At 38.9% G+C, this 27,989-nt stretch overlaps 3 protein-coding genes across 4 annotated transcripts; 2 read left to right on the top strand and 1 right to left on the bottom strand.

Annotated features, from left to right (window-relative positions):
* Positions 1 to 8,824: 8,824 nt before the first annotated feature.
* LOC135489891 (vesicle-associated membrane protein 7-like) lies at positions 8,825 to 12,642 on the top strand. Of its 2 annotated transcripts, none has more exons than XM_064775507.1 (6): positions 8,825 to 8,939; positions 9,296 to 9,471; positions 9,793 to 9,889; positions 10,283 to 10,384; positions 10,541 to 10,693; positions 10,852 to 12,642. In XM_064775507.1, the coding sequence occupies exons 2-6, from the start codon at positions 9,323 to 9,325 to the stop codon at positions 11,056 to 11,058; spliced, it is 708 nt and encodes a 235-aa protein (XP_064631577.1). In that variant the 5' UTR covers positions 8,825 to 8,939; positions 9,296 to 9,322; the 3' UTR covers positions 11,059 to 12,642. The 2 variants fall into 2 exon arrangements, with proteins under 2 accessions (XP_064631577.1, XP_064631585.1); XM_064775515.1 differs by having other exon boundaries at positions 8,831 to 8,935.
* An 822-nt stretch (positions 12,643 to 13,464) lies between these two features.
* Positions 13,465 to 17,864, bottom strand: LOC135493804 (ketimine reductase mu-crystallin-like). Its single transcript, XM_064781423.1, has 7 exons — positions 17,445 to 17,864; positions 16,912 to 17,056; positions 16,570 to 16,737; positions 16,097 to 16,274; positions 15,768 to 15,889; positions 14,044 to 14,131; positions 13,465 to 13,737 (listed from the first exon to the last, which is right to left on the bottom strand). Exons 1-7 carry the CDS (start codon positions 17,630 to 17,632, stop codon positions 13,670 to 13,672), a joined length of 957 nt encoding a protein of 318 aa, XP_064637493.1. The 5' UTR covers positions 17,633 to 17,864; the 3' UTR covers positions 13,465 to 13,669.
* Positions 17,865 to 18,070: 206 nt separating this feature from the next.
* Positions 18,071 to 27,853, top strand: LOC135493728 (nuclear pore complex protein Nup85-like). Its single transcript, XM_064781302.1, has 21 exons — positions 18,071 to 18,114; positions 18,812 to 18,911; positions 20,165 to 20,269; positions 20,699 to 20,768; positions 21,146 to 21,219; positions 21,478 to 21,591; positions 21,999 to 22,120; positions 22,342 to 22,467; positions 22,725 to 22,847; positions 23,100 to 23,231; positions 23,582 to 23,685; positions 24,168 to 24,251; positions 24,438 to 24,503; positions 24,740 to 24,891; positions 25,184 to 25,269; positions 25,661 to 25,692; positions 25,983 to 26,083; positions 26,242 to 26,341; positions 26,536 to 26,587; positions 26,860 to 26,961; positions 27,344 to 27,853. The coding sequence occupies exons 1-21, from the start codon at positions 18,079 to 18,081 to the stop codon at positions 27,440 to 27,442; spliced, it is 1,980 nt and encodes a 659-aa protein (XP_064637372.1). The 5' UTR covers positions 18,071 to 18,078; the 3' UTR covers positions 27,443 to 27,853.
* Positions 27,854 to 27,989: the final 136 nt, after the last annotated feature.

Here is a 27,989-nt window from a genome sequence, read left to right as displayed (position 1 = left end):
AGTTGAACCAATGAACTTTAAAAACTTACCGGAGCACTTATCTGCCGCATGGCGATGAAACCATTTAACGTCAATATATGACGGAAATGGCAAAATCTGGAAGAAAGAACATCAGTAGCATATTTACAAAATTAAAAAGCTCAAATTTTACAGTTTCTGAAAGGTTAACAGTTGAATAACCTAATCACACATTATTGACAGCAAAATTGATTTTCATCATTGCATAAAACAAATATCACCTTCATTGGTGCATTCATAAAGTACAAAGGTTTTAGTTTCAGCATCTCATGAAATGAACAATAGACGGTTAACCGGCGCAAATGACATGTCGGGTCTCTATTTAACAGAGGTTGGGTTGATTTTATAAAAACCCTCTAACAAATGATGACCAAGACCACACAATTATTTCAATGAACCCCGTACAAAACAGCAAAAGCACGGCACTTTTTCGACCATAACACTGCTACCAGTGCTGCCACCTCCTTATACCACATAAAACCATTCCGCATGAAATCCAATCAGATTTTTTTCTTGGCAACCAATTGATAAATCGCCTCAGCAACTGAGAGGTTTATCAAAAGGAAAGATGTGGAGCACTCTGTTATGTGACTTTATAAGATGCTATTGGTTTTTACTTACCTAACATCTGGATTCTTCATCGTTGTGGAATGAATTGTGTAAGTAAGTAAGCAAGTAATATGATTTGATGAGAACTTGACCAGTGTGATTTGAGCAAGAGCATTATATCTCAGAGAGGAAACCTATGAATTACTGAAATGCATACACATGTATACAGACTTCTTACTTGTATATGGAGGGAAATAGTGATGGTCAAAGAAAACCTGCCCAAGGTTACAAGCAATGTGTCAGTTTCAATGTCTGGTTCTAAAACACTTGTTCAAAGTCCGACACCTCGACCCATAGACCTTGATGCAGCCAAATTTATAATCAACAATATGCAGACATCCTTGAGAATCGTCCCGGTGTTGGTAGACACCTCAGGCACTTCTAAATATCAAAATCGTCAAATGTTTAATCCTCTTTCACAGTTCAATGAATCAATTTGTTCAAAGCTTAGGATTCAATGGAGTTGGTAAAGTTTCGTTGATTTGATGTAAGGGCGTATTTGAGAATGCATGGTTCATCAGATCTATGGCTGTCGGTCAATTGAATAAATTTGTTATCTGAGCTATACTAGTCTTGTTAATGAGATATTGGAATTAGTTCCTTCAACATTCATGCAACAAAATCAGAGAAAATCACCCATATTTTAATTTTTTATCATGCGCCCTGATGTCGGAACAGAATCAGCTTAGCAAGCTGTGTCAATAGCCTATTGTTCAAACTTGATCTGGTCATTAATCATCCCGTGACATGCGGGCCCCGGCAGGGACATGGCGACAAATTATTAGTTGATGTACCTAGATCATAAATCTTTCTAAAAGCTACTCTTTTAAGTAATGAGAAATAAGATTCTACAATCTGCTGAGAGATGAACAAAAAAAGCTTTCTGTATGCAAACCTTTTTTAGAAATCTTTTTCGTGAATTGCACATTATTCATTGTTATCCCTTTTTTATAAAGCTCGTTAATTATTCGATTCACGGAATCTTTGCCTCCAACCACAACACCATATTCGGAACAGCAATGGTATCCATCTCATCAATTCCGTCTTTCCCTGACCGCAAATTTAATCACAGCCTAGAACACCATCTCTTACTCATGAGGGTAGTGATAATGGCTGTGGAAGGATTGCTCCATGCACAAGATACGACCAGATCAGTATAAAGGTTTGGGAATTGCTGTCTTTACGGAGAATGCGTGTGTGTGTTGTCTGGGCTTTTCAGAACCACAAAGTAAAATAGGTCATCTCCACCTAGATTTTGAGCAAAGTTAACCTTTCTGCTAATATCAAGGCAAAGCACGTAAACTGATAAAACGCTACATGAAAGCATTAGATAGTAATTTTTTTAATTCACCAAATTATTTGGATTGATCTCAGAACATACCCCAAGGAGTATTTTTTCAATACAAGTCCAAATTTAACACCTACCGCTTAAAAATATACTTCCCTGGTAGCTGCATGGTATACCTCTAACCCCATGAATATTCAGATGGCAGTGTCATCTCACCTTTAGTATTGAGCACAGATCAAAGTGGGTGTATGCCATTCCCACCCACATCGGCAATAGCTTTTTTATGCAGTTTTTTGCAGTAACATCAAAAATTTCGAGAATTCTTACCCCCACTAACTATTTCAACCTCCTGGATTTGGTCCATAGTATCTTGATACAGAGCCAAACATGATGAACTGCCAAAGGAACTGATCGAGTAATTACTGTAGAAGTGGAAGGCTCTGAAGGATCATACGGAACACCAATTAAAGGCAATATTATGTTGACAGGTCAATGCCAAGGGAAGGCTTGCCGGCTAATGGACTTTGGAGATGCCAAGTTCCTAGTAAATGAAAGGTAACTATACACAAACATAAATCCTATTACTGTAGCTTAACCATTTCACTACAACTGACCCGTTTTTGGTCAGAGCGTCACGACACATGCTTACAGTGAACAAAAATACTGGTCTGATGGCGTTGTGACACATTACAAAATGCATGATGTAAGGTCATAATTGCCTCTTCCTTGCTCGAATTTCAAGTTTTGGACGCCACTACACTGTCTGTGACTGGGGAAAAAAGTTACAGAAAGCATACCTCTGGAACTTCATCATGCCTTACATTTTAATGAGGGCAACCTGCTCTCTGTATCAAGATTCTCTCAGGGGGACACAGACTGTCAGAATCAAGTGTATCACATAGATGAACTGACTTATTACAAATCCCACAAGGACACCTCAAGGTCGTATTGATATTCTGTGAAACATCCATAATGAGATTGCTCACATGGAATGCAGGTATTACCATGATTAAACATGTTAAAGGTGTGGTTCATTTGTGGACATAGTTTACATGTATCCCACTTGTAATTGGAAACAAATATGGCAGTAGTGCTGGGAAAAGATGCACCAGCGCAATGAAACGTGGAAATGGCAATTGGAATTAGCCAGCAAATGAATATGGCTTACGGTATATATATAAACGAGAAACAGAAACAAAAATACTTTTATCAGTTTTTTCAAGCTGATATTCCGCAAAGATTACATGGAGCACAGGGATGCAGCAAAAGAATAAAAAAGACAAAATTGGAAATTAATACTGAAATAATGTGGCTTGTCACCACTTGAACACTGCTACAAGGTAAAGATTCTGCCTCCAATTGCTAACTGAATGGGATATCGGGTCTCAAGGTCGCAGTGATACGATACCTGATTCAACGATGTCTGGAGGCGAAAAATATGCAGAATCGGAGCAAGGAATCAGAGATGTCTTTTCTATAAACTAATCAGATTACTGTTCACAGGGTGTTGCCAGTTGAGAAATCAAGCCAGTGGCCATTGAATACAACATGTATTGGGGTATTTTTTCATCTTAACAAGTGGTCAAAGTCCTCTTTTTATCACAAATCACGGTACATGCATCAATAAAATGTCTCTGCAATGTAAATTGCATGTCGGCAGTAGGCTTAAAGGCCAATGCTGAGAGTGAAAAATTTGAAATATGTAATTGAATTTGAACATTTCTAATCACGTAAATAAGTACAGGGGCAAAAGTACAGGAGCAAATCGTTAATTCTATTACATCAATATCTCAAAATTCATGGCCAACAAGTATTTTTGAAGATTAGGGGGGATGCCCACCCTTGGATACACACTGGAACGATAAAGTAGGATCATTTAATATGCTGCCAGTAACAGGTCCTTTAAATTTAACACGCAATGACCTTTGCAATACCTGCAATAAAGTAATAGGAACCTTTTTTCAAATATACCTCCAACACCAAGATGGTGCAATGCAGATGGTACTTTTTGTCCAGTGGGCAAATTCTCTTAACTATATGCAAAATAGTGATCACCTACAGCGCTTTCTATATTTCCAATGAAATATGCATTGGAATGATACAGCAATGGAAATGGAAAAGAATGACCACTGCCAGTGACAACCAAACAGATCTTTTTCACACTTTTCACCTCTGCTTTCTGCCAAGTATCACTGCGTGGATGTGCATATGACCTATAGGCCGAGGTCGATGACAGGCATTGCAATGAGAAAAACGAAAGTTGTCAATAAATCTATTCATATGAAACATCTCTGACTTTGAAGCTGAATGCCATCAACACTTAGTTCACCATACATATGACTTCTGTAATTGGAGCCATTTTTTTCCTAGTGAAACCTTTCCCAATAATATCAAAAACCAACTTTGGCATTTGCAATTCGTTACCAAAGCATCCATTTAATTCAATTTTGATAAAGCCTTAACTACAGCAAACTATTCAGTGAGGGAGTTATGTTGATTACATTACCTTTTACAATCAATTCTTAGCAAAGATAGAAGATTCTTCCAAAGTCAAGTCATTTTCTGTCAATGATGCTCAAATAATATTGTACACAGATCTGAGAGCTTTCGGTTTTGGTGATTGGCAATGTGGGCAAGTTGATACATAGGTAAGGATAGAATGGTCTGTTGTGTTGAAGGTAGATGGCTGATAAACCCTCAAATAACGGTCTGAAGGTAAATGGCTGAGAAAGTAACTGTAGCAGTGAACTTTGGTAAAAACATATATACCAAGAAGAGAAGAGCAAAACATGTGGCGCGATTGCTATGCTGAAATTTTGTTAACAATGACAACAAGCAGTGACCAGTTAAGTTACATTTTGATAATCATTTCATTGTTTCAAGTAAAACTGGTTTCAATGATCAGCTGTAAACGCAGTGGTTTCTGCAGCAATAGACAAACAGATACATACCTTTTCAGGCAACAGAATAACAGATACATACCTTAAATTATACTTTTTCAGCAGAATCGGTTCATCTTCAAGAGCATGCAATCAGCCATGTCATTTCTCTGAGGCACCTTCCAATATTTCACTGTTTCTGCATCTTCACCACAAAGAGCTAGAGCAGCAAAACAAGCAAAACAATTCCTTTCGGTGCCAAACATGAGCAAAAAATTATCTATGACCTCAATAACAGCAGGTATAGTGCTGATCACGACAGAGTTTAGGTATTGCAGCTGTGCACATGCAGGCTTATGATCGGAGAAACAAACATGTGTGGCCTTGATGTAATGAAACCTGCCCAACCCTGCTTGCACTAATTCCAATCAACTGCTTTCAAAACCAATTTAGCTGCTAAAGCTTAAATTTGCCGAGTTTCATTCGAAAAAACTTGGTGAGCTGCTTAAAGAATCTGTTGAGGTTTTTTTCAATTAATTCCGCTGAGAGAGAAATGTAAAAATCAATAGGAAAAGAACAGCATTGGTAAACAGAGCAATCGAAGTGCCACCTGCTAATAAAGGGGAAAACCAACATGAATATTCATGAACATGGTGAAAACTGAGTGAGAGATAAATGGTCCAAGGATGAAGATAAATACTGGTACTGGAGTGCCACCTATCGAAAGTGAGGAAAGTCTGTATGCTGCAAGACTTCCGATACCTCACAAGACGGGTTTCTACCAAAAGAAAAGGCTTGAGACTCCAACATTGGATTTGTTTCAAATGAAAAGGCCAGGGGCCATTGCGCTCACCGGTAGTTAGGTAACGACTTAATTGACAATGAATGTTTCTTGAGATATGACAGATCAGGAAGACTCCGAGGTACTACTAGTACATGTATCTGTATCCTAATCATAGGCACTTCATATGTCCATGTGGAAGTCCGCTGCCTGGCTCCAACATTAATAACAAGCAGTTGCTAACCTGGTTAGGATATCCAGTTGTCAAAGATATAAATGGTCGTATCTCTGGAATGGATGGGGCAAATTGCATGGGGTTTTCTGTATTGTATGAATAATTGTTGGGTGCCGTATTGATATCTTCTTACAATAGGAAATTCACAGCATTTGACCTCTATGACCTTACAAAGTAGGTCAAATCAAAAACCTGTATAATATGATATGTATCCTTGCTGGGAGTACCAACCATAACAACTTTATCGAATACAATCACTAATGAGCGAGATATCACACTTTCTAGGTTTTCACTTTTTGCCCCCTGGTGTCCAAGTCGAGAAATAGATCAGACCAAAATTCAATGTCAGAGGTAACCTGACCAGGTCTTGTGGTCAAAGTTTCAAGCCCATAGCCCTAGCAGTTACGAAACGTGCCACAGTTATGCTCAAATGGCCAATTTATGCCATTTGACCTCTATGACCTTGAAAAATAGGTCAAATTGAAAACCTCTATGATATGTGATGTATCCTGGCTGGGAGTACCTACCATAAAAATTTCATCAAAAACAAATGACAAATAAGTGAGATATCACACTATTTATGTTTTCAGTTTTGGCCCCCTGGTGGCCAAGTCAAGAATGAGTGTCAAAGGTCATCTGACCTAGGGGGTCATGCATACAAAGTTTTGAGTCCATAGCCCTAGCGGTTTAGAAATGTGCTACTGTTTTTGAAATAGGATACCACAGACACTGCGCTTTTGTATAGACTCACCGTACCTGTGAGCCAAAAATTAAGACAGACGAAATTTAGCGTTACATGTTTATTTAAAACAGGAATGCAAATGGAACTGAATACAGTAGAACCTCCCTATTAAGGACACCCTTGGCGCTGATAAGTGCTGTCCTTAATAGAGAGGTGTCCTGATTAGAGAGGTCAAATTGAATGGAAACAACCAATTTGGGACCAAAGCTATAGGCCAGAGTCCTCTATTAAAACATGTGTACATTACGTGTACATTGTTGTGCATAGGTTTTGGTAAAAAAAGTACTCATTGGACCAATCAATCTGCACAAAATTTTATATGTGTCAAGAAGAACCCTTTGCCAATAGCATAATAAAGTTTTAAAAAATTCCAATACCGATTGCCTGAGAAAAAGAGATTTCCGTACACCATATCCATCAAAACGTCCCTGGCGCATTGATATTGCCCTGTCAAAGTACAAGTTCTAAACTGACCAGTGAGACCACATTTTCTTAAATATATTATCAAAAAGCATATTTCTGTGATGGCCTGACTCTGTAGATTAAGAATCAACCACAGATTGAGAATTAATTCCACTTTGGTCCATCCCAGCCATGTATTTACCACAACTTGACATTTTGATAAGCTCTATGTGACTGTGCCACACTTCCGGTCGTGGATGAATACAGGTCTCTGCCCTATAGAGAGGTTGTCCTTAATAGAGAGGTGTCCACTATAGGAGGTTCCACTGTAGTTATGGATTTGCAGTTTATAGCATATACACTTTTCACAATATCACCACATGCAATTTCAGTCATATACAGGTTATCCTTCCCTATAACGTCTTTGGGTCACATTGCAATAAGGCCTGATGGGGTATACAATGATTATGTGTAGGCCTGACTATGTCATGTCATAAGGTTATGAAACCCAACGACATAATCTTAGGCTAGACTACCATGGTCTGTGGGCGGGGAAAATCATTCATTTAGTTACAAATGTTTTGAAGATCATTATTCTAGGGCGGTGCACAAACGACTCTTGGCGTCAACCATGAAATTTGGCCTGCCTAATATCAATTGCCATCTTAGTCAAATGATCCCAAATGATTGAAGATGAGTAGTAACACAATTAACATGAAATTGACTTCCCTCTTATTAGATAGGAATGAATAGTGGTTCTTGAATAATCCTATGTAACCGGGCAAGACTAGGCCTAGAGGGCAGAGTTTACTACAAAGATTTCTTGAGTATTCACACCCACTCCTGGTGATACTCCTTTGTGGGCCTAACTAAATGTATGGTACATCTTCAGTTGTACAAGAAGGTATGGAAGACGTTATAGGCAAGGATAACCTGTATATATGACTATACATACATGCGCTAATATTTGGTTACAAGTGCACTGCATCCATATTGGCCTAGGGTAATTGGGAGGATAGATTTTCATTCAGTACTCACCACAGGAGAATCAAAGGGTCCCAGATCAGGGGTGGATGGATCAGGGGTGGATGCAGCACAGCTGGAAAGGGGGGGGGGCACTTGAAGGAGTGAAGCCCTCAGGGCATGGTCTGGTCCACTAAAGACATCCCACAGGAAAATTTTTAAATTGAGATGCACTCAGATGTATTTCCCAGGTAGGCCTATAAATCTGAAAGACAATGTTCATCATCACTGAAAAATATTCTTTTTTATGTGTGACCTTTATCTTTTCATTGCAAAAAAGCGATTGATCCACCCAGCGGCAGATCCAACACAGTAGGTCAATATGATTGCGACTATTGTATTACTGTGATTTTTGCAATTTGGGAGGCTAAGGCACCCTTAAGTGCACACATTTATATATATACATGTACTATTAAACATTTGGCACAAAATGAAAAATTAAGTCGACCACGAATTAATTCAAAATTTGCATTTTCCGTAAGTACACCATACCTACCTGCGAGTGGGACAAATACTCACATCAAGACTCGTCTCATCGTCTGTCCGGGTCGTCTGGTAGCCTTTCGCCATGGTAACGACATGTGCAAAGATCCAACTAAGTACCAACTAAGCCATCTGACATAACCAGTGGTTTTAAACGTTTTAAACATAATGCGCTCTCGATATTTCAGGATGCATCAAAAATGGAGGGTTACTCTGGGTGTGCAAATATTAAAGCCCGGGAATTGTAGTAACCACTAAACTGGTACTAATCGTGACCACGTGCCTGGGCGAAAGTCTCCCGCCAAAAATGACTCAGTTTTGATTGGTTGAAACCTATCGTCTGCGTCGCCTGAGTCACAACCAGATCAAAATGGCTGCGACCAATTTGGAACGAATGACACACCTACTTCCTTTGTAAAAAAATCAATACACTCGAATTCTACGCAGCAAAAGTCTTCGAAATTCTATATTATTTGTAGGTAAGATATGATTATATATATATCTGAGTTATCACAGAAAACCATCGCAGATTAGTTCGAGAATCTGTTGATGAAAGTAGTGAAACGATTAGAGGTATAATATGTGTACAATAATAATGTACAATGTAGGCCTACATCCATAGTTATAGTACATATTGAAATTATGAATTCATCAGTATAAATAGTTATGACTGATATTGGTAAAGCTTTTGTCTGGAGAGTGTCGTATAAAGGCCTTGTTGAATAAAGAGTGACATGACATTTTATTTGGTAATGACTCTCCTATGATGCATTGCAATTAAAACCGGAATCACACGACACTCGTTCGTTGACCAGGTATATTTTTACATTTTCAGGACTAATACCTTGTGATATCCATCACCATGACTATCGTCTTCAGTTGTATTGCCCGAGGACCAACGATTTTGTGTAGCCATTCCAGTTCCTATGGAAACTACGATGAGGTGGCAAGGTCCATGCTGCCCAACATTCCTACCAGGAATGATCACCGAAAAAGTTATTCCTCAAATGAGTAAGGATATAATACATTCTTTGCTTGATTTCTGTTTTGTTTTTAAAATGGGGAAATTTGCATCTTTCAAGAAGATCACCGCACCTTGGGTTGAAGACGGAAGTTAATGTAGAAGTGACATAGTATTTATACTCTAACTTATAGTAGGCTGTAGAGTTTAAGTTATACATACAGAATGTAAGATTCCTTTGTTATCGTGTATTTACCCTGTGTCTTTATTTTATTTACTGATTTTGTTCTTCAGTAGAACTCGGTGTGCATGTTATTTCTGTTACGTTGTTAGTGTTTGTTGTGATGTGTTACTTATTGCTTTACTTTCAGTATTATGTTCCATGTTAGTGTTGTTAATGGAATCATTTATATGTGTGCTGCTGAGCAAGATTTTGGAAAAAGAATGCCATATGGCTTTTTAGATGAGGTAATTTCCTTTCTGTGGTCCAGAGCCTTTGGTTGAGTTCTAATACTCCTAATACATGTCATATTTTGTCAAATGGAGTCTGTTCAAATGAAATTGCCTTCAGTTAATTCTGGACACATCCATATATGAAGAGGCTAAAAGCAATTGAAAATGAGGACCTAAAAGCATATAGGGGAAACCTTTGGTTATATGGGTGAAGGATTTATATCACAATCATATATATCAGTATACTAGCCAATAATCTTGAATCAAAACATATACAATTTAATATAATAATGCATTGCGAACTATTTGCACTGGAAAGGTGAAACTTAAATCATGGGAGAAAATAAGTGATACAAATCTTCAGAGAGAGTTTTACAAGCGTCTTGAATAGTTGTTGTTTTGTTGTAGATTCATAAGCGGTTCTCCAATGGGAGTTTAGTAATTCGAGCCAATACTGCAGTGGAGAATGAGCTGAACAGAGACTTCGAGCAGGTGCTCTCAACACAGATGGTGAGTTGTCCTTATGGCATTTTGCAGTTTTGTTGACCTCAGAATTAGGAGATAATAGAATGCTACACTTACACTTGAAAATAAGTTCAAATCCCTTGGAAACTTGATAGTTTGGTTTCAAACAGATTTCTTCACTGCTACTCCTCTCTTTTTTAGCAACGGTTTTCTCGGGGAGATGACTCGATGAATGCACTGCAGTCTCAAGTGGATGAGGTGAAAGGCATCATGACACAGAATATTGAGAAGGTGTTACAGAGAGGTGAAGGGTTGGATGACCTCATGGGCAAGACAGAAGACCTGGAGGCCAGCGTAAGTTGTGTTAATGAAATTTAAAACGCGGGACAAAGTGTCATTGTATAGACAGAACCCAAATTGCACATATCAGCCTTGAAGTGTCTGCTGAGTTTCCACTGTAAAGTCTCAGGGTTAGAACTATTTCTTGACGCCTATTCACTCTTCGTTTTCAGTCGACGAGATTTGCCACAACGGCGAAAAAGGTTCGTCGCAAGATGTGGTGGAAGAATATGAAGATGAAGCTATGTATTGGTGGAACTGTCTTGATCGTGATCATCATCATTGTTATTGTCATCCTCTTCTCAACAGGAGTCTTACCACCTAAAGGGGGAGGCACCAGTGGCAATACCACAATGCCAGCGATTACTGCAAAACGTTAGGACTTTGTAAAGCCATATTGTCGTCAGTTATTGTAAAATTTTGAATTAATGCTCTCAATTTGCCAGTATGAGGTACACTTACGTTTCGATAACATGGATCTCCTTGACCTTCCCTCAATTAATATTGAAATTTCTCCTTTTTGTCATATATGAAACTGATAGTGTATTCATAGAAACACAATGTTCTTTGGTGTCCTTATTTCTTCTGTTCATGTCAAACAAATTCATAACAGTATTCATGTGGGTATCTGCCCGAGACCATAAGAAACTTAATTTATTATTCATGTCATTGAAACATTGGATCTTGCACTAAAATCTTCATGCTTGTTTCTAAACTTGGTCATTTTAGAAAGGCAACGAGTTCTCCTCCTTCCATTTGTAACCTCGTAGCAGGTTTTACCTTTCCAAACAAAAAGTTTAAAGGTCACTGGTTGTATCTGTTCTAAACTGTGAATTCTCAGAAGGGACAGCTTGTTTATCTTAAGGTTATATTAAACTGGTGCATTTGTTTGTTATATCCATTTATGTGCTTCAGATTCAAAATATCCCACCTTAGCCTAGACTGTCTCTCTTGAAATATCAAGGGAGTGGGAGTAGACTTTGATATTCTGAATAGAAAGCTTTCTCGACGAACGTGAAAGTTTGAAGGATGTGCGGATGTGCAACTTAGTGGCACCACTGTGTAATGTGTTAATTGCAGACTGGTGCTTTAGATTATGAAAGTTTTTATTTAAAATTGTATCTAATCATGATTTAAGTTGTTTGGAAACGTAAACCCTTTTTCATTGTCTGTGTGATGTCCGATTCGATTGTTTAGGTACATGCCTACATGTACCTGGTAAAAACATGAAATATTGTGCCACCAATCTATGATGTATATAAACTAGTTGTATAGATGGGGTAATTGCTCAGATTGGCAGATCCATCGACATTGAAAAACCTAAATTTAAAGGAACAACAGACTGTAAACCATGAAATTAGTGTTTGGTTTTCGTGATGTGAAGGTAATGTGTAACATGTGAACTTTTAACTGGAATGTTTCAATTATTCAGTTAATGCAAATTTTGTCTATTTCTGCCAATTCGAAATGAGCATATTCGCCTTCAATTAGTGCCGCATTCATATAGAAAGGTACTCCAAATCCTTATTTGACTTTTCTGGATGAAGATAAATGAATACCAGTATCACTATTAGACACTGTGGTCAATTACCTGCATGTGTCTGCCTTTTGAGCAATGTCTGCATTATTGTAAAAATGTAAATTAAATATACATTGTAAATAAGAGAGCTATCCAACTTGGTGCTTGATTGATTGTGTGATGATGAACTGAATTTCTCTGTGGTTGTTTCCATCTCTTAAAGGACTCCTTCCACTGCAGCGGTGACCTTGGGAAACTACAAGTATAGACTGCGTATTAGTTTCGATCTAAGTTCATTTGACTGACCACAAGGCCTGGAAAAACAAAATGGAAAATTTGATGAAAAACCTAGAGACAGCACTGTGATTGTTGTGGAAACATGTCTTTAACTTATCTAATTCCCTTATACTGTTGGTTGTAGATAAATAAATCATGAAAAAGGGCATCCAGTCTTGATTTCTGTGCATTTATGTCCTCAAGTGTGGGCTTGAATAGGACGAGTACAGCTACGACTCCATAAACAGCATAATATGGGTCTCTTTGACCATCTTGAGACCAGTTTGGCTGGCTTTTCTGCGTGTCCGGACCAAGAACATTGGCTCTCCATGCTCGAGCGTTCAGGTGAGTACCATTCCTTCCTAACCTAGAAAGAGGGCTGTAGATGAACACTGAAGGGGACCAGTACATTAGTCCTTTGAAAGCTGTCACGCTAAATGGGTGTACGGGATTTCTCCAGCAAAGTTGGATGTGCTCTTCTTGGTTGGCATTTATTCTTTGTCTCAACTTGGCAAAGAAACTAGCCAAGCACTGCAATAACCTCATGTCCAAGTGGCTGCTAGAATTGTCCCAAGTTTCCGAAGTAGTGATTCTGCTCTTTGACGGATTCTGAAGACATCACAAACTGGTATTAACAGGAGATTCTGCAGGTCCTACATTCAAATGTGGATGACCACCAGTTAATTTGATGACAACCAGATCTACAGCGATATAGCATTGGAGATGTCTATAAATCTGCACTTTCGATGCGAATTTTTATTAGGGGGACATCCCTATGTGGTCACTGGTACTGGTGATCGTACACCTGGGAATGCTTTGGATTTGCTCCAGTTTGCGAATTAATGAAGTGCCAAGTATAATAGAAGAATATACCCAATATCCCCCTCTTTGGGGATAACGTCACTGGATGCCCTCAACACTTCCTGTGGGAAGCTATTCATCTCGGGGAGAAATAAAATAAAGAAAGCCATCTTGCAATACACATGTACATGATTCAGTATAATCTCTCGTCAAAGATACTTACAATATTCTTAACATTCCAGTAAACTGCCCAAATTCTTGACCCCCTTTTCCCTTAGATGGGTACATTAGGTTGAAGTAATATGTTCTACATATACATCAAGCTCTTGCAGGAGCATTTGAATTTGACATATGAGTTTTTTCAATGAATTGTTATTTTGCAAAAAAGAAACACTTCATGCATTTTCTTTGATGTAGTTGTCATAGACGAGCTTGGCAGACACTATATCTTCTATCGCCATTCCTGAAATGATGGAAATGAAATTATTCCCTATCTTACATTAAAAACATGTTATGCCAAAGGACTGGCTCTAGGCGATTAAGATATCGGTGTGAATCTCAAGATAATGTGGGTATTATCACTGAAAGAAAGACATTGCTCAGTGGTTCGTATTTGCACAGAAGTTGTAGTAGCTGAGTTGTAATTCATCACGTTTGTCAGTCAAGATGCCTTGTTTCCCAAATGCAAGCTTGTTGTTCTCCTCAGAATCTTATCATAGGCTTACCTCATTGAATAACTCTAAAAAAAACAATCACTGTCCAGGCTTACCTAACGACTTGAAGACTGTTGTCTTATCTGGGCCAACATGCGAAATTGTACCATTCAATATTTCTCCAATTTCGGCATAGATATCCGCCTGAAAACAAGAGGAATAGAATGAAAAACTCATTTCAACAATTTTCATTCCATTTCTAATTTCATTTACAAAGCTTGGATAAAAATAGGTCTGAGAAAGACAATGAAATGGCCAGGGCCATTGTGCTCACCTCATGTGGAGGAAAGATGGATAAAGAGCATGGTATTGTGTCATGTAGTGTTAAGTTTGATGTAGGTCCAAGCAATTACAATTTCCCCAAAATGGCCAATTTACAGTACATTCGACCTCTGTGACCTTGAAAAGTAGGTCAAATCAAAGAAGACCCGGGTGACACATTGAATGGTTGTTAGAATTAGATGTACCTATGATATAAAATTGGTGCCAATCGGGCAAGTAATACTAGGAATAATGGCATTTTGAAGAATTTAGGATTTGGCCCCCTCCCTGGAGGCCAAACGGCAAATCAGATCGCACCAAACTTCGGTACCTGAGACCACCTGACCAAGGGGTACATGTGTACTTAATTAGTGATCAATAGTCATTGCAGTTAAGAAACGTGCCATAGTTACGGCCTGACGGCCAATTTACGCCATTTGACCTCTGTGACCTTGACAAGAAGGTCAAATTAAAAACCTGTGTGACATATACTGTATGGTGGTTAGATGTACCCATGATATCAAATTGGTGGCAATCGGGCAAGAAGTTAAGGAATAATCACATTTTTAAGGTTTTTGGATTTTGCCCCCTGGTGGTCAAGTGGTGAATCATATTGGACCAAACTTTGGTCCCTGAGATCACCTGACTAAGGGGTAAATGTGTACCAAATTTGGGATCAATAGTCATTGCAGTTTAGAAACGTGCCATCGTTACATCCTAACGGCCAATTTACACCATTTGACCTCTGTGACCTTGAAAAGGAGGTCAAATCAAAAACCCGGAGGATATATGATGCACCTTTGCTAGAAGTACCTACCATATTTTTTTCAAAATTTCCCGACTACTATTAAGGGAGATATTGCATATTTTCACTTTTAACGTTTGGCCCCCTGGTGGCCAAACCATGAAACGAATCGGACCGAAACTTGGTCTCCAAGGTGTCATTACATAAGGGTACATGTGTACCAAGTTTCAACTCAATAGCTCTAACAGTTACGAAACGTGCCCTGCTAACGGACGACGGACGACGACGACGACGACGACGACGACGACGACGACGACGACGACGACGACGACGACGACGACGACGACGACGACGACGGACGACGGACGCCACGGTATGGGATAAGCTCACCTCTGCTAAGAGGTGAGCTAAAAAGGTAACTAATTTTTCCAGATCTATTGCTGCCAGGATCAGTAGTATGCTCCTCACCTTGGACACATCATTGATCACTGCATTAGGAAGGTTGTTAGTGTTAAATCAATTGTGTGACAAGGAGTCCTCGTCCTTTTATTTCACTTCATAGGCATAACTCATAATTCTCAAATGTCAGCTGACATGCCCCAGCACTTATAAAGTTACTCCATAGTTAGTTGGAAATACAAATTGATTTGCGGAATGGATGAGAAGTTTCATGTGACTTCCTTAGCTTGATGACCTCCCCCAGAAAATGACTAAGTACCAATATCAGTTCTCGATGTAAGGATACCAAAAGCACCAGCCTGAAAGTTTCCTTACCTCAGCCAGTATAATATCCCCCGATTCTTTCGCTGCTGCTTCCCTACTATCGCAGAACACTGAAGCCTTTCTCATTAGAATAGGGTCCACCTCGTGCCAGTCTGGCCGGCAAGCACCAACGCCTAGAAGAGAACAGAACACATGTGAGGAATGGGTGACTAAGTTGCTACTCAAAGTTTGAGTCATCTTGAGTCAAACTAGTCCATAGCCAAGGATATTTTCAAAAGGCCAGAGACACTTGTACATCCCAAGGCTAACAAACCTGTACCTTGATCTGATAATAAGATGACATCCAAGTTCCTGCTCCTGGTATTTGGGAGTTAACTTACTGTTGATATGAGCACCAGATTTTACCCACTCAGCCATCAGGATAGGTGTTTTTGACATTGTTGCTGTGACAATGACGTCGGCATCCTTCACAGCTTCTTCTGCTGATCTGCATGGCTTAGCTCCAAGCTGGGCTGACAGCTGCTCAACTTTAGAAAATGTTCGGCTCCAAATACGAACCTGCATTAAAAGAAATACACACTGCATGATGGATTTCATGATGAGTCTTCTATAGAAGAAAGTAACTACTGACTTCTGCCCTCATTATTGACATAATGTAAACGTAAATCTGTTTTATTTTAGATATAATGTCTTCTGTCCTCTGGACAAGAAATAATTTGTCTCCTTCAAGTCTCCAAGACTGCCATAGGTATCATTTAGTTTGTTAACTTGTATTTAAAATGCAGGTATAAAAACTAAGCTCATCTCGTCTATCATTGATATTGCCTTTTTTAAATCACAATAAAATACCAACCTCTGATAAGTCAAAAAGTTTACTGAAAACCTTATGATGACTTATAGCCTGCGCCCCAGCTCCAAGGATAGCCAACGTCATTGGAGATGAAGATTTCTTCAAGACTTTAGTAGCCACAGCTGAAGACATTGCAGTTCTTATGTCAGTTATCACACCACCATCCAAAATCTTGAAGAAATAGATACAAAGAAAATGCCTTAGTCTTAGTCTGCAGGAATAGCTTGGGAAGGGAAAGGTAAGACACTTCAGAGCCGTTTATCTTAGAGTCACTATTTTGTAGTGCAATTAAGGCAATTTGGTTGATCAAAGTTAAGGTTAGATCATGGTCAAATCATAACTTACAGCCTTAACACTTCCATCTGATGCATTATTGAGGACAATAACAGCTTGATGAGTTGCAATGTCTGTGTTCTTTGAGTAGAATGAAACAAGTTTAGTCCCCAAAGCATTATCCTTTTCACTAAATACTGGCATTACTCCATAAAACCTAGAAACAGAAGAAAGGATTATTGACGGATGGAATATCAATCATTGACCTGCAGTGAAAAGAGATTTGAAGACATGCTCATTACAAAAAAGCAAGAAGACACCGAGAAAGACTTGCTCACTGACAAGTGGGAGGTCGAATGAGAACAGTTTGCGGATATACTTACACTATAAGTATGTAGGCCTAGGCCTATGTAATGTTACATATGACTACTGAATTTCATTCTAATGACTCTACCATATACCCAACTTTAAACCTGGTGGACAAGGCTGATGAAAATAGGAATATTATATAACACCGCAACAATCTTTGCACCACCCCATTCTCAAATGTCAACTCAACTTTTTTGCCATCACTTCAGTCCACCTACGTTACGTGATTTACGTACCCTTCGTATTTTTCGACTGGCAAAACTGTCCTGACAGGTTGAATGATACCACCAGTCGTTCCTCGGGAGTAACTACCAAAGGCACCTTCTAAAGTTCGATATAATTCTTGCAAATCGAGATACTTTTCACATTCTTCAGGGCCAATAAATATTGGCATTTTGCTAGCAGCCGAATGTTTGGAGGCCATTTTCAGGGAAATCACGTGATTTGGCGACCTAATTTTTTATTTGTCAAGAGAAGTTGTATAAACACGCGGTTTTGTGCAAAATACACGGTTTTTAAGAAACGATGTCGGCGTCAGGCAGCTTCTATAACCCAAATTTATACTAGCTGACACTTGACATAGACTACGAGAGACAATCATCGCATAAAATCACCGCGATTTCAATACGTGTCGTGCATGCAGAAGGTTTTTTTTACAGCGGCCTCTCTTGCCCAGTCGAAGAACCATAATTTATAACATTATTTATATGATTGGCTTATAGTTACAACTTTTACATCATTAAAGATGCAAAAAAATCGTAAACGCGTTATGAACTACTTGCCAGTGGCCAAATATGATGGGTTTTCCTAGTTTCCTGATATTTGTCGCAAAAATATTCTCTGCAATTTCATGACTGGTCTAAAAACAGCATGGCGGCTGACAGAAATTCGGAAGTGCCAGTGACGGTAATTTTCGCTTAAAAACATTATTAAAAAGTAGAATCCGAGATAGAACACTCGACTAATGTGATTTTCAAAATCAGGAGCTTCTTTTTGATACCAAAACATGTACTAGACCTTGTTGATTTACGCTTGTTCCTAATTTTTTTCTGCTCACTGATCTCGGTTCCATTTGATCAGCGCCACCTTTTGACTAAGGTCAGAAGCCATAATTGTGTTAAATAGGCCCTTTTCCAGATACGCCGGTACCGCTACCTAGGGTCGGTCCAACAAATCATCTTTCATGTCTTAACAATAGATTGTCACCATAAAAGACGCCAGACAATGCCTCTCGAAAGACGCCAGACTGGCTCGAGAGGTATTGTCTCACATTCACAATGTCTGGGCTCTGGCGTCGTTGACACATGACCGTTACCGTAGGCGTAAAAACCTATTGAAAAGTTAGTTTGTTTTGCCATCCCCAGGTGGCACCCGTATCTGGAAAAGGGCCTATAGGATTTGTAAGCAGCGGTTCTAGCAGTCTCTAGAAAAGCTGTATTGGCCAAACAATTACGCATGTATCTACTTTTACTAGTTTTAGTCTTTAAGTATCTTGCAGACTACCATTGTACCAAGAGAGTTTCAGTTTGAGTTTGCCGTCCATTGGCTATTGGCCCTACCAGTCTTCTCGTTAAAAAGACTACAATATACATATTTTTTTCAGGTGATCGAAGATGATATGTGCCGGGTGGGGATGAAACCAGTTTGGGGATTTGGTAACCAGCTCTTTACATATGCCAGTGCTGGCAGCATATCATTTAGAGGTAAGTAACGGTTGTCATGATCTCTGGTTCTATGAACATTAAACTCTATTACAAATTTGTTGATACATTCAGTCAGGCTAAAGTGAGCACTTAAAATATTCATAAGCAACTTCTTCATGGCATTGATTGAGTGCCTCTCTGGAGCAGTCTTGGCTTTGAGACAATTCAGTGCAAAAGTAAAAGTAAAAGTGATTTGTGAAGGACACCATCTAATCATGTTTATGTCACTAATAAAGAAAAGCTTACTGGATGACAAACCTAATTGAATGTCTAAAAACAGACTTGACAGATAGTGTCACTATCTTTTTAAGACATGTATCTTGTTGTGCTGCAGGCCTATTAGTATCATTCATCTCTTTCAACAAAGTAACCCAGTCTGAAATCACTTGACTTATCAAAGCAGTTGCCATTGTGTTTATTGCAATTAGCAGGCATCATCTGCTTAGAACAATAGTGGGATTGTCACAGGTCAATTAATGTGGCAATTGTTCTAATGCAGCTTGGTTGTTGAATTGACATCAGTTTTAAGAGACAGATTTGACTCAGAGCCAGAGGTGGAATTGTAGTTGGGTTCAGAAGTGATTTGAAATTGAGGTTGGAATCTGAACTGAAGCATCACTTTAGTATTGGATCCTTTTTGCCAAGGTACAGGAAGATGACTGAAACACTGACTGATCGAGATGATGTGAACTTGGTGGCCAAATGTATTCAGCTTATGGAGATCGAGAGAAAATTCTACAAATGTTGTGATCAGGTGGACTTACTCGATCGTCAGCTGCGGGGGATACAAATACGATACAACAGAGCAGTTGAAAATGGAAATAGAGCAATGCGATACAACTTGAGGCTACGATTGGCAACTGTTGAGAGCGTACGCAACATGTTTTACACGTATGCTGCCTCCAGAGCTGAGATGATGGCAGAGCTGAAAAACGATTTGTGCGGAACACAAGTCCTTGCATCGGATTTCATAGATATGGGAGAAGAAGAATGACAACCTATATCATTTTGAGAAAAAAGGCTCTTCTTAGAGCCCTAAGATATTAAAAAAGAGACACATTTTCAATGCTTGTGAAATCTTCTATCAAAATGCAATTTCTTTCAGGGTTTCTGCTCCTTTCTAGCAGTCTAATATTTTGGTATCAACCATGTCCATACTAGGTCATTTATGTACCATAGTATGTGACTTAGCACTTGGCAATACTTTAATTGTATCTTAGTTTGTCCATGTTCTTGTTCTTACCTTGTTCCAGATGAGCCAAGTGGGGTCCCCTGCCCAGGAGCTCAGGTTCATGAGGTAAAGTGGGCAACAGATATGCACAATGACTACACAAGGAAACTGGTCAATGAATCTCACAGTGAGTACACTTTAAAACTGTATAAATCTCACCACTGATGGCTTGAATGTGATTAAATTTATTTTCATGAAAACCATTTTAATGTCCATTTTCAAACAACATTGTAAAGGTCAAGCTGTAGTTTACTGTGAAATCTGTGTGAAACCAAATATGTGTGGAAATAATCCCTCTGACAAGTCTAACTTCTGTGAATCAATGGAATTCTTTTTAAAAATCACATGATTGATAAAGTGGTTACCATGATTCTTATTTGCATGCTTTGATTCAATGTTGCAAAGTGAAAATAAGAAATTAGTGAAGGTTTCATGGTTTGCCATACATATGAAATCATTTAGGCTATTAAACTTAAATGCACCATCCAGTTTGCAATGAATTTAAAAGTCATTTATACTATGGTCCCACTTTGATGAATATGTGTGCCTTTTCCAGATATCTTCATGAGTCTACAACAAAGTCATCAACCTGATACAGATGGCCCAGGGTCCTCCACTAAGCCACAGTAAGCATAACATCTTACATGTTACATGTTACCCTTTCTGAGTGGAAACTTTGAAAACGTTTGTAAAATCTAAAGGAAATGAGCTGCTGTTGGTGCATTCCTCTATACTTGAAAATGTGTAGGAATAGTTGGCCACCACGATTGCCCAACTGATGGATGGGAGACCAAGAGTTAAGTCTGCAAATCATGTTCTCCAGCCACATTGGCCGGGGTAATAATGCACACGTATGCATACATTTTGTATACACGTACATGTACCTATTTTACCAGGCCTCCCTTTCTTCTCAACCATAATCAACTTTTATGATACATAAAGTTTCCTGTTTCATCATGGTAAAAGTCAGACACATCTGTGCAACTTCCTCTTTTCTTTTCAGTCTCCTGAAGGTTAGCAGACACTATAGATCTGTAATAAAGGCCTGTATCATGGATTTACAGAATGATACTCTTGGTAAGTTAAAAGAAACGTATGAACTGCCAAGTCATTAGGAAGAAAGGATTGTTCAGTTTGGTGTTAAATTTGTTAGGAATTTTTGTTGTTGTCAACCATTGACGTAAACCTCTTAATGACGTTGTTTTGGCAAGATAACCACTTGTTAACCACTTATTGTGTGATACTTCCAATCAAAACAGACTCATTGTTAATTAATTGTGTCAATAATTCCATAATAGTCCTTATTGTACATGTACCATTTGGTGCTCATTACAGAGTCCACCATGGATGAAGTACAGAAGAATTACTACGAAAATCAAATACAGCTGCTGGACATGATTGAGTTGATCTGGAGTTTATGTGAAATCCTCTTCATTGACTCTGCACCAGGTTGGTTATGATACTTTGCATTTTTGTAGCAATAGTGTTAAGGTATTGAAGTAGAACCTACTTTGCTCAAAGTGCACAAGAAACTTCGAGGTTTTCAAGGAGCAGCTTCAAAGCTCTCACTTGAAGTCGACAAGTAGGGGAACCAAGTGATTCATCTGGGAGTCTAATCTGTGACCTCTTGATCAATCCTTTTCCAAAGCTCCTCCTCAGAATTTCATATACCGTAAGTAGCTTTTTACCTTTTGAAATGTCACAGTTGAGATGGAAAAGATATTACAGCTAAACACGTTTCATTTTCACTCCCTAAAAATAAATTAAGCACAGCAAACTCAGTCCAAGTCCACTTTGAGAGCTACTATAGTTGACTGGATTTAGTTGTTTTGAATTCTAACTTGTCAATTTTCTAGGTGGCATGGTGTTGCTACAGCTCCTTGACTGGCTGAAGTGGCACTTCACAGAGGGAGACAAACTCGCAGCTAGTGTGATGAGAGACGAGCATCCCAGTGATCATGATCAGTACTGGCCAGCGGTACGTTCTCTGCTACAGCATTGATAGAAAACTCTTTGACTGCTGGTGCTTTACATGAAGGCTTGCCTTATCAGAAGTGATAGACCAAATGCATACCAGCTGACCAGATGCATATCAAGCAAGATATGAGTTAATATTTCTTACTTTTTGTCCAAGATTGTTCTGAAATTCAGTCCAAAGGAAACGTGCTTGTATAAATATGTTTTAATGTGTTTTTGCAGGTGTATTGCTATCTCTTGCAAGGAAGAGTTGAAGAGACAAGGAAGTTACTCTCAGCTCATAGCCAGCACAACACTGAAACATTCAGGTGCATTGACGAGTTACTCAGGAAAATGCCCATTTTCAAGGTAAGTTCAGAAAAAAGGGATAGTCCTTACACAGAAGCATTTCATCGATGAAAAAGACACACTGATTATAAAGACCAATGGTTATATTTCTATTATTTCTTCCTCAATGGCCACTGAAGTTGTCAAAACATGATGGGTCTGTCCTCATCTGCTGATAATTCTGTTATGAATGATGCGGTGATTTCTGTTACATGTAGATTGTCCTAGATGTCCTGATGACAGCATGGTGTTGATTCTTTGATTTTCTTTCCTCGCAGTATTTCACCGGACAGTCGTTGGCCGAGTTTGATCTACGGTGGCGCCACTGGCAAGATGAATGTGAAAGTCGACTTGATGAGCAATTCTTTATTACTGACACTAATTTGGAACTTGTGTGTCGGGTAAGTAAAAATAAGCATTTTATAAAGTACCTGTGCTGGTTCAATCTAAATCTAGTCTTTTAAAATGGTAAGAATGATTGGCCTGAGAAGCCTAAGTGCTGATAAAGTGATTGTTTTTCTATTCTTTTCTTCTCAAAATTTCTTGCATGGCAATCTGGTCATAAATATTCTCACAAACCAATTTTTTTTAGCAATCGAGTTTGATCACATAAGTTCCTAAGAAATTTTTGGAAATATTGTTTGACTTTTCAGATTCTTTGCGGTCAGATGGATGCTTTCAAGGAACTGCAGGGGTTCTGTGAACCTTGGTATCACATGTTGATCTCCATGCAGTTCTACCAGAATCCAACTGTCAAAGTATTTGAGTTACAGCATTATGCACAGGTATAGTCTATCATTATTTTTTCCTAACTGTTTATTTATACTTGACAATAAAGTGTACCGTCTTTGCGCCAATATATATGGAACTATAAACCAGGAACTGCTCAATCAGCACTACAACCTGAGCATTTCCGACCAGTACCCATTTTCACGCACTGGTGGAGTAAGGCATGTCAGGCAAAGAGACCTGCCTGGAGTGTCGCACTGACAGTGGGGATTGTACCAGGGACCTCTAGTGAGAGGCCTGAACCACTGCACCACAACTTGCGATGAATAGGTTTTTATGAAAAAAACCTTTGCCAAGTCTACATGTACGTATGATAATCCAATTAAATGACACTTTGTGTTTTCAGGAAAGCATTGATGTCTGTGCTGGCAATGCTCTCTTGGCTCCACTCGACAGTATCCTTCTGGCAGCCCTGGAGTTTGATATTCACCAGGTCATTAAGGAGAGCAGGTATGTGTTGTGTTACTGTAAGAAGAATCCTTTGGAGCAGTTTATTGGTTCACCCCACTGGCCTTTCTCATACACTTGCACCATCTTAGAAATATCAGAAGGACTTGCCCCCTTTTCAGACCCCACAGTACATAATTTTATTTGATAAGCAAACCTCTCGCCCTAAAACTGTGTTAGGTTCAAAATTTAAATTACCTTATGTACAAACTTCGTAGAAATCCATCCTGTAGTCTTTGCACAGTGGCCTATAAAAGGATGTGGACCTATGAAGTCGACTCCCGCTGAGCCCTAGGAGTCATCATCATCATCAATGGCGCTGGGTGCATCCCATGGACATGGCACCTCTAGTTTTCTATTCTATATTTTGCAATTGACAGTCAAAAAAGCTCCTCTGATAGGATGTCATAATTTGTTTTATGTCGAAGTTATATCTTGGCAAATCATGTTTAGCCAGAAGCCCAATTGTTATTTTTCCATTGCAGCACTCACCTGAGTAACTGGTGGTTTGTAGCCCATCTTACTGATCTTCTTCATCACTGTGGACAGCTGGAACTTCAGAAACTCAAGTATGTTGAATGGTTTTGGCACCTTTAACTTCTAGCTAACTCAAAATCGTTTTTTGCCTTTCCAGACCGGGAGTAAAACTTATGACTTCAGAGATGGCAGACACTGATGTCAATTTCAAATATCAGTCTTATCACTGTACCACTGTAACAGCCCTAAAATAAATCAAATGCAATTCTGGTTTTCAGCTTTGGTTCAAATCTCCGGGAATATCTTCTTCTTGATTATGCATCCAGTTTGATGTCTCATTCAAGGTTAGTAAACCTGTTTTAGTTAAGCCAAACTCGAAAGAAAGCAACAAAAAACGCTAAAAAAACAACAAAATCTGCCAGAAGTTGTAAAAATAAGCTTATGCCACCATATTGGATACTCTCACGCTGGTCTGCGTCAGTTCTCACAAGATTATGATCGTCAAGTGCCCAGTCGTAGTTACAACTTGTCACCCTTGGCTGATAACTTCATGAAATGTCTTATTCCTTTCCACTTTTAGCCTTTGGCAAATTGGTGCTGACTACTTCGATCACTGTCCCGAATTTGGTCGACATTATTTACAAAATTACCTGGAGCACATCCCTCTGGAGACTGAGAAGAAGGCATTGAAAGTTTACAATGCTTGCGAGAAGAGGGGTATGCATGAGCAGGGTAAGACCTTCATATCACCAATGGTTCAGTATGTTTGAATGCCCCAGTGCCAGATATTTCTGCAAGTGCGAGAAAAAGTAATGTTATCATTGCCTCCTTAGTCCAGTTATCGCCATCTTTAGAAAACAGGGTTTTGCAGTTGCTTCTCAAACTTAGCAATCGAATGTCTTCAGAGATGGAGGAGAGTTGGTACTTAACAACCCCTGATGGGGCACAGACTATCTTAAAGTGAACAATGTCACTCAAATTCATTTTCTAAAGCTTTGCATCAATGAAACCTTTCCGTTTCTAGTGATCAGCATCTGTAAAGTGATGAGCATGACAGCATTACGGAACAAGCGATTAGGAACCGCTCTTACATGGTGCTTAAAGTGCAAGGTAAGGAGAAGGCTTTACTGTTAGATAGATACTTTTAGAATAGTCTTATGTAGGAGTTGGGGCAAGTGCTCTGGACTATGCACCGATAAGAGCAAATGCAGATGAAGAGGTCTGCACTGATAGAGGGCAAAAAGAGCTTGATGTTAGTTGTGCAATCAGGGTACCTTGGCAACACACAAACTTAGTCTGGTATTTCTCATTCATCAGATCAGATAATTGTTTCCAATTCTACCAAAACTATACACTTGACACTTAATCTGACATTTGCGGTGTCATTCATACCTTTCTTGAGAGCAGAAGATAGATTTGAGTCAGTGATAAATGCCACAGAGAATGGTCGTTTCCTTGAATTTTTAAAGCCTACTTGTACATTGTATTTTGCTTATTTCAGGACGTGTCTCTTGCAACATATCTATCACAGAAGTAAGTTATCTGCTTGATGCATTGTGTATTCTTACTCAAAATATCCTTGATATATATTTTGGGGATCAGGGATTAGGAAAAATATTTTACACTTGAAACCTCTTTTGTACTCTCCTTGCAGTCTCTTGAGCTAGATACTTTTCAAATACTGTTAGTGTTTTCAGATTTACAGTATTTTCTTGAAATAATATTGATTTAGAGCAATGTGACTTTCTTTCTGCTTGTGAAAACACTTAATTGTAAATAGTACACTGATTGTCTTGGGCTAAATATGCTGTTTGTTATTTCAGATTTCTTGATGAATATAGCGAACATGGTAGTTTTATTGACCTTGACCTTATAGACAATCTTGGATCAACCATGTTGCTAAGCAACAGATTGACATTCCTTGGTGAGTGATTGACTTAATGAGCAGGTCTTCTTCAGTTCAGTGATAATATATCTCACTAAAAGTCCAGATTGATGTCCTTTGCTTCTACATGGCCAGTGTTAAAACAAATGTAGTTAGAGTCTATTTAAGTTTTCAATGTTTTTTTTCAAAAATTTCAGGTAAATACAGAGAATTTCACCGGCTGTATGAAGAGGGGGAATTCCATGAGGCAGCCAGGTTACTGCTGTCACTGCTCACTGCCAAATTAGCACACAGAAAGTAAGTCTGACTACCTCTAGTTCTACATACTTCCGGCTCTGATCGTCAAGGGGACAGTAGGCAGGATCTAGGGGGTCAAATTAGTAGTCCTCAGGTGACTTGAATGTGAGGGACCTGGGTTGTGTTTGATTCAGTGTATTTTTATGTTCATAATAGCAATTATATAGTAATACTGTAATTTGTGTCCCTTTCAGGTTTTGGTTGACCCTCCTTACTGATGCCTTGCCATTGTTGGAGGCAGATGAGGTAATTACCATGACTTACAAAAATACATTTCAAGAACGAAACACTTTTTATGTAAATATACATGTATCAATTTCAACATTTAGATGATGGAATACTATGATTTTGCTTTAAGCTAGAAATGAAGATCATTTTACAACAAGTGCAGATGAAGTGCAAGGATCATCACCATGCATCTTTAGTTCACAGGATTAAGTACCTGTTTGATCAATTTGCTGACATATTGGCTTTCATTTGTTAAAATTACCTCTTATATGTATTTTTGATGCTTGCAGGTGATATTCAATAGCCAGCAAACCTATGAACTGATGCACTGCCTCACTGAAATCAGACTTGCTTTGAAATTGGATGAAAAGTCGGGGAAGAAGGTGGCGAAGGTAGATATAAAGATGTTTTCAATGATATGTAATGGCTGTGGAATGCCAGGATGGACAGGACTTTACCACCAGTCATGAATTTAGAGACAGGAAAACCCATGTCAGAATTTGCCACCCAGCATCAGTGCGCAAGCAGTTTTGTATTTAAACATCCATGCCAGCAAAACCATGCAGCCCAACCTGAAAGAGATTATCCTGAACGTCAGAGCCTTTCACTCGGTACTTGTACCTGATGTGCCACAACATGGTACCATCATAAATAAATAAACTATGGTACCATGTACCACACAACCAAGTGCGTACATGTACTACTGCTATAATCCTTGACAGCACTCTTGGTTTTCTTGCCTTCCAAAATAAAAATCTCTCAATTCTGTTCCAGTCAGAGGAGCAGGACACAAGTAAGCTGGACATCATGAAGTTGGCATTGGCAAGGAATCTGGCCCGGGCAGACATTCTTGAAGGATCAATTATCTCGTAGGATTCCCGCTTAAATGCTGTGACTTTCAATGCGTGTTTGGACATTTTCTGGTTTGAATGGACTGGTGTAAAAGAACAATAGCAACTGGCTGGGTTGGAAACGCGAAATTAAGTAATCGTGTTAGCAACGATGGAATAGGCAATGCCTCTTTCCAATAGACAAAACCCAAGTTGCCTGATTCTGCCACAACCTGTGCACATCCAGGCTGGCTTCTACTGACAGACAGTCCCCCCCACTTCTTTGTGTCATCATGTCCTACTGTCGCATCAATAGCGTGAATGCTTGAAAATTTTGGCTGGGACAGTGCATTGGTCCTGTAAACTCCCCACTTTTGCTGCCAAATTGCCTGCTCATTCACATTACCAATTGAGGGTTTTGTATGCTTTTTAATTGAAATAAATTGCAATATATTTTGAAGGAAATTTTCCATCTTTTTTTTATGTTCGGAAGTTTTCTTCATTTAGGTTGGGCAACATGCATCAGCTATTGTCTAATCTTGAGTCAATGCTTGGCATTTATTGATAGAGGGACTGAAAGGTGGTTGTCC

This window comes from Lineus longissimus, chromosome 1 (genome assembly GCF_910592395.1).
Source record: "Lineus longissimus chromosome 1, tnLinLong1.2, whole genome shotgun sequence".
Classification (NCBI taxonomy): Eukaryota; Metazoa; Nemertea; class Pilidiophora; order Heteronemertea; family Lineidae; genus Lineus; species Lineus longissimus.
This window is presented reverse-complemented; position numbering and strand designations above follow the sequence as displayed.

Bases quoted from the DNA above. Each gene is read 5' to 3' on its own strand.
- LOC135493728 (XM_064781302.1), top strand. From the start codon at position 18,079: ATGGCGGCTGACAGAAATTCGGAAGTGCCAGTGACG. The intron at 21,592-21,998 runs GTTGGTTATGAT...TCAATTTTCTAG, and splicing joins CTTCATTGACTCTGCACCAG to GTGGCATGGTGTTGCTACAG. The intron at 26,084-26,241 runs GTGAGTGATTGA...CAAAAATTTCAG, and splicing joins CAACAGATTGACATTCCTTG to GTAAATACAGAGAATTTCAC.
- LOC135493804 (XM_064781423.1), bottom strand. From the start codon at position 17,632: ATGGCCTCCAAACATTCGGCTGCTAGCAAAATGCCAATATTTATTGGC. The intron at 16,738-16,911 runs GTAAGTTATGAT...TATTTCTTCAAG, and splicing joins CAGATGGAAGTGTTAAGGCT to ATTTTGGATGGTGGTGTGAT. The intron at 14,132-15,767 runs GTAAGGAAACTT...TCTTGTTTTCAG, and splicing joins GGGATATTATACTGGCTGAG to GCGGATATCTATGCCGAAAT.
- LOC135489891 (XM_064775507.1), top strand. From the start codon at position 9,323: ATGACTATCGTCTTCAGTTGTATTGCCCGAGGACCAACGATTTTGTGT. The intron at 9,890-10,282 runs GTAATTTCCTTT...GTTTTGTTGTAG, and splicing joins CATATGGCTTTTTAGATGAG to ATTCATAAGCGGTTCTCCAA. The intron at 10,694-10,851 runs GTAAGTTGTGTT...CTTCGTTTTCAG, and splicing joins CAGAAGACCTGGAGGCCAGC to TCGACGAGATTTGCCACAAC.